This window comes from Culicoides brevitarsis, chromosome 1 (genome assembly GCF_036172545.1).
Source record: "Culicoides brevitarsis isolate CSIRO-B50_1 chromosome 1, AGI_CSIRO_Cbre_v1, whole genome shotgun sequence".
Classification (NCBI taxonomy): domain Eukaryota; kingdom Metazoa; phylum Arthropoda; class Insecta; order Diptera; family Ceratopogonidae; genus Culicoides; species Culicoides brevitarsis.
In genome coordinates this window covers 7698016-7709495 of record NC_087085.1, presented here as the reverse complement: position 1 = coordinate 7709495, position 11480 = coordinate 7698016, and the positions used below count along the sequence as shown (strand labels likewise).

Below are 11480 nucleotides of genomic sequence, written 5' to 3'. Positions count from 1 at the left end.
TAGCGTGACAAAAGGGTCATCGTCGTTTATTCAAAAGCATATATTGGAAAAAATTGATGATAACGCACATGTTTGTTGATGTTGTAAAAAAAATGTGTAACAAATCACAAGAGGAAAATTATTAGTTAGAAGCTAATCTGATGAAATATTTCCTGTTTATTCGATTGCACGTTTGGACCATTAACTTTTTTTTTATTTTTGAAATGAGTGGCGGGCATTTCATAAAATTTTAACTACGTGATGATATGTTGATTGTCTTAAAAATTAAAATTTCAAGTGAAAAATTAACATTTTTCATCATGACTCAATAAAAACACATAAATTTTTGCATCTCATCAATTAAAGTGTAAAAAATTAAATTTGCAAGATACTCCCGTTTTGCTAATGAACATCTGTTCAACATTCATCTAATTAAACGGAGTCACGTAACAAAGTCTCACTTTTGAAGCTAAATGCATGAAATGAAGCACAAGGAAGTGCATGTACATGTTAAAGTGGTGTACAAAGCGACACAAAAAAAAATTATCAACAACCCTTTGTTCGTATTTTTTTCTTATCGCAGGGTCGAAAAATACTTTTAAAATAAATAAAAATATTTAAAAAAAAAATTATTAAATAATTTAATTTTTTTTATTTTTAATTTTGAAATAAAATGTTCAAATAATTATTTAAATATTTTTATATTCAAATATAGGTAAATAATCTATATGATTTTTTTTATTTTTTTTTAGCAGAATTAATTTTTCTTAATTTTTATAGTACATATTTGGGTTAAAAATTGATAAAAATATCAAAAAAGTATAAAAATTATTGAAAAAAAAATTAAATAATTTAATAAATAAATAATTTTTATAAAATTATATCACAATTAAAAATTTTTATTAAATTAAATTTTTAAAATTAGTTATTTTTAAACTTAAAAACATAAATAAAAAATAATATTAATTTTTTATTCAAATATAAGAAAATTCTCTATATGAAATTTTATTTATTTATTATTTATTTTTTTTTTTGACCTATTTCAGAATAAATTATATTATTTTTATTAATAATGAATCATTATTTTTAAAAAAAATAAATTTTTAACTTTATTAAAATTTTATCTTTTAAAACTTTGTCTAAAAATTTAAAAAAATTAATTAATTAATATTTAAAAATTAAATTAAGCTTTAAAAATAAATAATTTATTCAAAAAAATAAATAAATAAATAATTAAAAAATAATATCAATAAAAAAATATTTTATATGTATTAATTTTTTTTTTAATAAATTAATATTTAAAAAATATTTTATTAAAAATAAAATCATTTATTTTTATTCCATTTTATTTAATTTTTATTTTATTAAAAATATTTTAAAATTTTATATTATCACAAATTTTTCTTAAATATTCAAATTATATATTAAATTTAATTTCAAACAAATATTTTTTTCACCCCTGCTTCTCGGTTTAATGCCTTATCGGTTTTCTTAATAGCAACTACAACACATGTCCTCAGACATTTTTACTCTCTCTATTGTATTATTATATTTTTTCTTTGTTATTCTTCTTAAATATGCTACAATTGTTCAATTCCCGCATATTGTGGATTGATGACTCATTTTTGCGAGATACCTGAACAACTAACTAACTAATGTTCGTAACATAAGAAATAACTGACTACAATACTATAATAATAAAGTAATAACAATGAGTCGAGTAGGAAAAAAACGTGTGAATGAGTAACGACAACTGTTCCAAGAATTTTCTTATAATTCCTCAAATGAAATTTTTCTAACCTTTGAACGTGATTCCAAACGGAAATTTTTCTTTTTATATCGGATTTCGTTTATTTTTTTTACAGGCTAGCCAATGTAAATATTAATATTTGTATTTTGATACAGTTATTGACAGAAAAATATCAATTTGACTAAGTAATTGATCGACAAAAAAATCATGAGATGAGTTACTCATTCAATGTTTCTTAAGAAAAAATGATGAAGTTGTGAATATTTACAGCAAATACGTGAATAACTCATAAACAATAAGCGTTTGTTTACAATCAATTTGAAGCACTTTACAAAGGAAACTTTTATGCAACGCCAGTTATTGAATATAATTCAAGATCAAGGCCGTAAATATTGAGACAGCATCGAGACATATCGATTTGCAATAAAATTCTCAAATAGTTTCCGCTATTTTTTAATGGTTTCTGCCGTTTTTCTGCAAGAATCGTAGACAAAATATTTATAAAACGAAAAAAATCATCGTTTTTTCTAAAAATAACTCAAAAAGTGTGCCTCGTATCAAACGATTTTATTGTAATAAAGTCGCTTTTCATCAAAAAACATGACCGCAGAGCAAAAAAGTCGTCGAGAAAAAATATTTTTTGTTTATTTATTACTTTTTGAATGAATTTTGTGTGACTAATGACTTCCTTTCTGCTTTTGTTTGTATTATGAGCTCTAATAACGAACGTTATTTATGTTGCATGCGATAAAGAAATGCAATGTTATCAAAATAAATAAAAATAAATATGATGGCGGTCATCAACCACAAACTCTGTTCGATGCGATAAAAAAATTAAAAAAAAATATTTTTTTTTATAAAAAATTTGTTTATCACAACTTTCAGATTCAATGAGTTAGTAAAAAAAATAAAAATAAATAAAAAACAAGAAAAAGACAAATGTTTTGCGCCACAACCGACACAATCCAAAGCATATCGGAAAAAACAAAATTACTCGCGCAAAAGTGCTCGCAGCAAATCCTGCAATCGCCGAAATGTGTCTCCGCACCCAATGACGACATCGTCAAAGCCTACAGCAACGATGACGATGTCGTCGAGAATAACAACAAAAACATGACAATATTGGATCTCGCGAGTGCGGGAAACGGTGGTCAGCAATTTGATCAAACGGGAACGCAAGATGCGAATTTCAAAGAGAAATGTTTGTGCGCGTGCAAAGGCACAATCGGGAGGATAATGGGGAAGAAAGTTGTTGCGAAAGAACGGACTACAAAATGGTATATAAAGGTAAAACATAAATAACATAAATTGATTTTATATTTTTCTGACGAAAATAGACGAGTGGTATGCGGTGCTTCGATTTGTTGAAAATAATTACGGGACATTGCCCAAAAAGTTATTTTTAGTTGGATTCATATTTTTAGAGTATGTTTCATGTTCTTTATTGTTTTTACTCGATTTTTTGTCCGTAATATGGAAACATAATTTTTTTTTCTTGAAATATTTTTTTTAATTTATCAATTTTTACCAAATAATTTTTAAAAAATTTAATTAAATAACTAAAAAAATATTTAAAAATAATATAAAAAATTAAAGGATAATTTAAAAAAAAATATATTTTTATTTTTTTTTTTCATTTTCAATTTTCTCAAATTTTTGTCGACTATTCAGAAAAGAAATAATTTATAAAATAGATTTTTTAAAATATTTAATAAAAAAATTAATTAATTATTATTTTTCGATTATTTTAAATTCAAATCAATTGATTATTTTAAATTATTAAATAATATTTTTTATTAAAAAATACAAAAATTAAAGTTCTTAAAAAATTTGGAAGAATTAAATTCTGCTAAATTTTTAATAATTCTTAAATATTTTATAAATATTTTTTTTTTTATTATTTTAATAATAAATAAATTTTTAATTTTGCTTTAAAATATTTTTTAACTAATTTCTCAATTTTTAGTCATAAAAAATTGTGGAAAGAAAAAAAAATTCTTACATTTTTTCTGTATTTTTTATTTTGAAAAATACTTGCAGTGAATGAAAAAAATTAATTGAAAAAATTAGTTCATCTAAAATTTAATTTTAATTAATTTTTAATGATTCTTCAATTAATTTTAAATCATTAAAGAATTTTTTTTAAATAAATAATTTATTTAGTTAATTAAAAAAAAAAAAATAAAATTTATTATTTAAAAAAAAAAAAAATTATTTAATAATAAAAAGAAAATTTAAAAATCATTTTTTAAACAAAAAAAAAAAAAAAATTAAATAAAAAAAAATAAAAATTTGATTAAAAAAATTAAAACTTTATTTTTTTATGATTTTTTCAAATAAAAATCTAAACTTTTTATAAAATAATTCTAATAAAAATGCATACTACAATTGAATTCACTTTCGCTAATTCAAAATAAGTACATGTTTTTGTTTTCAAAAAATGTCTAGACATAAATGAAATATTTCATTATTCTGCAAAAAATAAAAAAAAAAAGTTACCAAATCTGCAATAATCTACCAATTGCATGTCGTTAACAGTTCTGAATATTTATTAATTTATTCTTTTGTATAATTGAAGAGTTCTTTCTTCGCTCAAAAATTGCCCGTTTGAGAGCCATATGTCATTATTTCGAGTGTTCTTGACCTCTTATTTCATTTTTTAATTATACTTGATGAGTCAATTGCCATTTTTGCCGCATGTAAACTACTCGCAAGCATTACAAGAAAGACTCGCATAGATAAAGATGGCGTAGAAGATGTGGTTCAGTGACTCTGCGAATACATTAAAGTTGTTCCAAGATGCGAACAAGACGATGACTCATCGAGTATTTTTGTCGAAAATGACCTTTTTAAACAAAAATAATTATTATTTTATTCTGATACCACACCTTGGCGTGTTTCTATCCATCATAAGTAATTAATGCATTATTTTGACCAAAAGTATAAAGTTACACAATATTTTGAAATAAAAGGGGAGAACGATTCTCATATTTTGTTTGAAAAAAAAATAGATAAAGATTTTTTTTTTGTTTTTTTTTACAAAATAAAGCCGTAACAGCAATCAGTTATGCAACTTGTGTTGTTATACAATCGCGAATAATGTTTAAACTTGACAGTAATGACACTAATAATAATAATATCCAATTAAATGTTAACTGCTGATGTACTTATTTGCCTTCCGCTGCTATGGTAAATAAGGCAGATGAAGCATTTTTTTCTCCAAGAGCAATTTATCCGTGATTTGATGCATGAAAAGGTGTATCCGCTGTTGAGAAGCGACGCACTTGTCTGCATTTCTATGAAAAAATGAGAAAAAAAAAATATTTTTTGTATAAAAAGGTCAAGTTAATTTATTTTTTCGATTGAATTAAAGAAAAAATTTTAAAATTCTTCAGATGTATGAAAAAAAATTAATTATTTTTTTAATTTTTTTATGAAAACATTCGTTTCCTTCCGTTTTTTTGCAATAAAAACGTGAATTTCTTCGAAAATTGTATTTAAATGAAAGCAAAATCCGAAATAAAATTAAAATTCGCAAGAATCTGGTCTAATGAAGGACAACTGTTTCTTTTCAGCAGCCCACTTGGCGTCTTTGGGGTGAAGAAAAAGAGGAATCAGATGCCATTTACACAGTTTACTTGAAGAAAGTTCGATACCATAGGCCAATTACCAATGGGGTGAGTTAAATCCCGTACTAAAAATATTTTTCCAAGAACTCTTTTCAAAATATTTTCTCTTCTTGCTTCAATCTTGCAGAAAGAATCGGATGGCGAGGACGACATATCGCACCTGGAATGGGAAACAGTACGTGTTCGTTTCGTAAAAGCGGCAAAACTATCGAAACTCGTCGAGGCATTGGCATCGGACGACGGCGAACTCGAGTCAACATTCATCAATGTCTTCTTGGCGACATATCGAACGTTCACGCAACCAGCAAAAGTGCTTGAATTACTGTTGCAACGCTACGAAAGACTCAGCACGGAGAAAATTCATGCGGATGCGAGTGTTTCGGAGCAACATAAGAAAACTCTAGGTAAGCAAAAGCAACGTTGTTGCATTTTTTTAAATTTTTTCATTGAAATTTCCGTTACAGTCTCTGCATTACACGTATGGTTGGATGGCTATCCCGAGGATTGGGATGCGGATAATTTGCAAAATTTACTTGCTTTTACATCCAAACGGTTACCAAACACTGAATTACACTTGAAAGCTTTAACTAGATATACGGATAGGTTTGACAAATTTTCGCGTGTGCCGCCGCCACTGCCTTGGTCTCCCGATTATTACGAATATCACGAGATTGCGGAACAATTTAATGGGATGTGTTTGTCGCCAGCGTTTCGGGGACCTCCGTCACATCTGCTCAACTCATATCGGTTTCCGAATATACCAGTGAAGCACTTTGCCGAACAATTAACAAGAATGGATATGGTAAGATTACATTTTTTTCTAAAAATAAAATAAATAAATAAAATAAGAGTCTTAAAATATTTTTAATTCATTAAATTATTTTTAAAAAAAAATTATTTTTTTTAAATTTAATTATTTTTTTAAAATTTACTTAATTTCATTTAATGAATTTATTTTTTAATTTTTTTTTTAATTTTTATTTTTATTTTAAATTATTTTAAATGTATTTTTTACATATTTTTTTTATGACATTAAATTTAAAAATATCTAATTTGTCTAAAGATTAATTATTTTTTTTTATATATTTATTTTGTTTTTTTTAAAGAAAAATTCAATTTATTTTAGAAGTCAAAAGTTTCATATGATAAAATTTTTTATACATGTTTTAAATTTTTTTATATTTTATTTTAAATTAAAAATTTAAATTTAATAATTAATTAATTTTTTAATTAAGATTACTTTTTTCATAAAAAATTTTAAATAAACTTTCAAACTTTCAATTTAAGAAAAATATTTCATAAAAATATTAAATTAAAAAAAAAGTAATTTAGATAAAAAAAATTTAATTTTTTTTTTTTTTTAATTAAATTTTATTAAAATTTTAAAAAACTTAATTAATTTTTTTTGAGGCAAAATTATTATTACTATTATTATTATTTTTTTTTTTTTTTGAAAAATTTTTTGAAATTTAATTTTTTTTTCATTTCAGGAATTATTCAAACGACTAATCCCGCATCAGTGTCTCGGCTCAACTTGGTCTCGTCGTGACAAAAATGAATGCGCCAGCGTGCTTGCAACCGTCAACCAGTTCAATGCAGTGTCATTTCGAGTCATTTCCACAATTTTGATCGAGCCAAGACTAAAGCCGTCGGAACGTGCTCTCTTGATATCAACTTGGATCGATATTGCACAAGAATTGCGAATGTTAAAAAACTTTTCATCACTCAAAGCGATCATTTCTGGCTTGCAATCTCATCCCGTTTATCGTCTTAGCAAGACATGGGCTGCCTTGTGCCGCGAAAAACTTGAGCTTTTTAACGAACTTGCGAGAATATTTTCCGAAGAAAATAACGCATGGACTCAACGTGAGGTTTTGATGCGAGAAGGCACCGCGAAATTTGCCGATGTTGTCGGCGAAAATGACAAACAACTGCAAAAAGTGTTCCAAAAACAGGTAAAAAAAATATTTGAAACTTAAAAAGAATAAATTTTTTAATAATTTTCGATTAATTTTACAGAACACGTTAATAAGTCACGGAACAATTCCATATTTGGGCACATTTTTGACGGATTTGACGTATATCCATGCAGCAATTCCCGACACAATTGGCGATGGATTGATAAATTTTGACAAAAAACGAAAAGAATTTGAGATTTTAGCGCAAATTAAATTATTACAAGTAAGAAATTCATAATTTTCGTAAAATTTACCTTAAAATTAATTTTTTTAAATTTTTTTTAGGGCGCTGCAAATTCATATCATTTACCGGAAGATCCTTTATTCGATCGATGGTTCGCTTCCTTACTAATTCTCGATGAACGAGAGGCACATACTCTTTCATGCCAGCTCGAAGTCCCAACTGAACCTCGAAAATTGCATAACGGGGTGAATGCAGGCCATAGAAAAACTGATTCCATTACCTCGAATTCAAGTAGCGGAGCTGGATCTCACTTTTACTGTGATATTAACAATTCGAGTCTCAGGTAAAAATTGTTTTTTCACTTTTTTTCTTGAATTTTTTAATAATTTTCTATTTTTTTGTAGTTCTCGTAACAATTCGTTAGATCGTGACGTCACGCCGCCCAATGCCTCCATCATGTCAGCTGCCAGTTCGGTTTCGTCACTTTCGATGGAGTCAAATACCAGCAGTAGCGACAAAAAATCCAACACGCCAAAAACTCCCAATTCCAAAAATCAATCCGCAAACGGACACGGATCCAATTTATCGACACCAAATGGCAAAAATTCCTCCGTCACGGATTACCCGATCATCAATGGTCAACTTGTACAAAATTCCCCCATCAAAAATGGCACGCCAGACTTTTACATCATCAAAATTACGTACGAATCTGATCATCCCGAGACACTGGGAGTCGTTATGTACAAGAGTATTATGTTAGGCAACAATGAACGCACGCCGCAAGTTATTCGCAATGCAATGATGAAGCTTGGGCTTGAAGGCGATCCAGACCAATATTCATTGTCTCAAGTACTTCCAGATAAAGAATTGCTTATGCCATACAATGCCAATGTTTATTATGCCGTCAATACGGCATACAACCTAAATTTCATACTGCGAAAGAAAAAGGAGGAGACTTAAACTCGAATTTAATATCGAAAAAAAAAATAAATAAATATTTTTTTATAAAAAAAAAATTAATTGTAAATTAAAAAGCACCAATAATTCTTAACAAATTTGACACTCATTGTAAAAATTAATTAGAAATTTTATTTATTTTTAAAATTAATTTATTAATTGTGCAAAAATCGGCGAAATTTAATTTGTCTTGTTTTAATTGTATTATAAAAAAAAATAAATGAACCAACAATCAAACTGATTTATTAAATAAACAGTAGAATATATTTTATAAAAAAAATATTTGTCTTTTATTAGCAAATGTTTAAATTTCAGCGATCTCAAATAAAATTATTTAAATTATTTTCAAATAATTTTTTTTTATGGTAAGTACATATTTAAAATTTGGGAAAACTACATTTTTTTAGAAAAAAAAATAAAAATTTTAATTTAATTTTCTCCAATTTTTTTTTTAACTTTTTCTTTCAATATTTTTTTTATTAAAATTATTTCACTTTGAAAAAAATATTTATAATTAAAAAAAAAATTTGAGTTAAGAAGTTAAAAAATATATAGTGAAAATTTAATTAATTTTTTTTAATTAATTAATTTTAATTTAATTATTATTTAAATTATTTTATTTACAAAAATTTGAAGAAAAAAATTAAATAATTATTTATTCGCCAAAATTAAAAAAATTCTAAATAATTTTTTTTTTATTTTAAAGTTTTGAAATTTTTTTTTATCTGAAAAATATAAACTTTCCATAATTTTTAAATTATTTTAATTTATTTTGTTGAAAAATATTAATTTATTTAGAATTTTTATCTTTTTAGGAAAAAAATGAATTAAATTTTAAACTAAATAAATTCAGATGAAGCTAAAAAATCCGTAAATATTTTTTTTGATAATTATTTCAACCTAAAGATAACGCGTTCGATAAGATAATCCGCATATTTTTCTTTTACAAACAAAGTCAACAAGTTCTTTAGTAACATCGATTCTTACCACGCAATCGGTCCAATTCACGGTAAATCCTCTTGAACGGTCTCTCCCTCTACCATGAACCAAGCAAAGTGGCTTCTTATCTGCTTATCAGTGCTTTCGTGCTATTTATTGGTTGAGGCGCGACATTGTTATGTCTGCAAAAATTGTACATCACGACCTTCCAGCACAACGTTATGCCCTCACAAGGACTTGTATTGCGCTTATTACGAGATAAATAGTAAGAAATTTGTTTTTTTGGTCACGCCTCGAGTTTAAAAATAATTTTTTGATTGATTTTCTGCAGCGACACAAACACACGGTCAAACGTGGAAATATTGGGAATGCGTTTCGGAGTTCTTTTGTGACAGTTATCGCAACAGTTCGGTCTCTTGTATGCAATGCAACTCGAATAAATGCAATAATTTTGGCGTTCAAGTTGAAGTCAATACATTCGTGATGATAACGGGATTATTTTTAATCAGAAAAGTTTATAGTTTGATCGTTTAGCGACTTTGTTGTTGTTTTTGTATGAATAAACGATTTCATTTGAATTGTACTTGAAGAAATCCCATGTGTATGGTCAATATTTGTTATGTGGGTCATTCCATTCTATAAAAGAAAAGAAAATTTTACTCAAATTTAAAATTTAAATTTTATTAAATTTTTATAAAATAAATAAATTTTATTTTATAAAAACTTATCAGAATTTTTTTTTAGTTTAATAAATTTAATTTAATTTAATAATTAAAATAAATAAATAAAAAATAATAAATAATTTTAAAATAAAAAAATTGATACTAAATAAAGCATTAAAATTAAAAAAAATAATTTTGATTTTTAAAATTATTTTTTAGATGTTTTATAATTTTTTTTTTAATTAAAATTATTTTCGTTTTATTTATTTTTTTTTATTTATTTTTTTATTTATCTTTAAATTATTTTATTTTATTTTAATTATTTTATTTAATTTTTTTTTTTAATATTTTTATTTATTTATTAATTATTTTATTAAAAGTATTTTATTTTTATTTAAAAATTTTAAAAAAATATTTTTTTTTATTAAAATCGAATGTTTATTTAAGAAATGTACCAAAATGTGTTTGTGTGTTATTATCTACTGATAACTCACAAATAATAAAATAAAAAAAGATATGAAACATTCATCGATAAATAATAAATAAAAACGTCCGGTGACTTATGAAAACAGTTTATTCGCTTCAGAAGTTTCGTTCATTAATCACAAAAAAATAATAATAAAAATGGTTAACGTCAAATTATCTTTGTTCTTCGTTGCCCTATTTTCCGTGTATTTGTGTGTCCAAGCGTTGGAATGTTACTCTTGCACAAACTGTAACAAACCCAAAGGCAAAGCAAAGTGTGAAAAAAATGAAGTTTGCGCTGTTTGGGTTCAAACTCACAATAGTAAGTCATGTTTTTGTGAATTTTTGAAAGATTTTACTTAAAAAATTTCTTAGCTACAAACACAACCCATAAAATGACAAATCGAGGATGTAAACCAAGAAGTTTCTGCCAATCCGTTGCCTTGAACAAAACAATCGTTTGCCATGACTGTGAAAAGGATAAATGTAATGATGCTTCTGGAATTACTGCCAGTATTGCAACTTTAATGGCAACTACTGTTGGAGTAATTATGGTTTCACGATTTTAATTAAAATTTTTCAAATTAATTATAAAATTTAATAAAAAATAAAAAAAAAAATAATATAAAAATAATTAAAAAATTATTTTATTAAAAATAAATAAAAAAAAAGTCAATAACATTTTTGTTTAATTTTTAAATTTTACATTTTTATTAATTTTTTAATTCATGGAAAAATAAAAAAAAAATCAAAATTTTTGAAAGTGAATTTACTATTACGAAACTGACAATTTACTATTATTATTGAAAATATTTTAAAGTAATAATAAAAATAAATAAAAGAAAAATATAAAGATCCGAATTTTTTAAAAATTTTAGAAAAATTCTTGGGAACTTTTTATTTTCATCTTATCTTTTTAAGATTTTTTTATTTTTTAGAATAAACATAATTTTTAAT

General features: G+C 24.8%; 1 protein-coding gene and 1 long non-coding RNA gene across 3 annotated transcripts; both read left to right on the top strand.

Annotated features, from left to right (window-relative positions):
* The first annotated feature begins 2632 nt into the window (after positions 1-2632).
* Positions 2633-8706, top strand: LOC134828358 (ral guanine nucleotide dissociation stimulator-like 1). 2 transcript variants are annotated; one of them, XM_063841315.1, is made up of 8 exons: positions 2633-3016; positions 5308-5406; positions 5486-5762; positions 5823-6160; positions 6849-7313; positions 7378-7539; positions 7602-7843; positions 7905-8706. In XM_063841315.1, the coding sequence occupies exons 1-8, from the start codon at positions 2669-2671 to the stop codon at positions 8458-8460; spliced, it is 2487 nt and encodes an 828-aa protein (XP_063697385.1). In that variant the 5' UTR covers positions 2633-2668; the 3' UTR covers positions 8461-8706. The 2 variants fall into 2 exon arrangements, with proteins under 2 accessions (XP_063697385.1, XP_063697376.1); XM_063841306.1 differs by having other exon boundaries at positions 5305-5406.
* Positions 8707-10626: 1920 nt separating this feature from the next.
* Positions 10627-11168, top strand: LOC134827278 (uncharacterized). Its single transcript, XR_010161764.1, has 2 exons — positions 10627-10845; positions 10899-11168. It is a non-coding gene; the product is annotated as an uncharacterized LOC134827278 (long non-coding RNA).
* Positions 11169-11480: the final 312 nt, after the last annotated feature.

Excerpts from the sequence above, each read along its gene's own strand:
- LOC134828358 (XM_063841306.1), top strand. The coding sequence starts at position 2,669 with ATGTTTTGCGCCACAACCGACACAATCCAAAGCATATCGGAAAAAACA. Across the intron at positions 5,407-5,485 it reads ATAGGCCAATTACCAATGGG|AAAGAATCGGATGGCGAGGA; the intron begins GTGAGTTAAATC and ends TCAATCTTGCAG. Across the intron at positions 7,540-7,601 it reads CGCAAATTAAATTATTACAA|GGCGCTGCAAATTCATATCA; the intron begins GTAAGAAATTCA and ends AATTTTTTTTAG.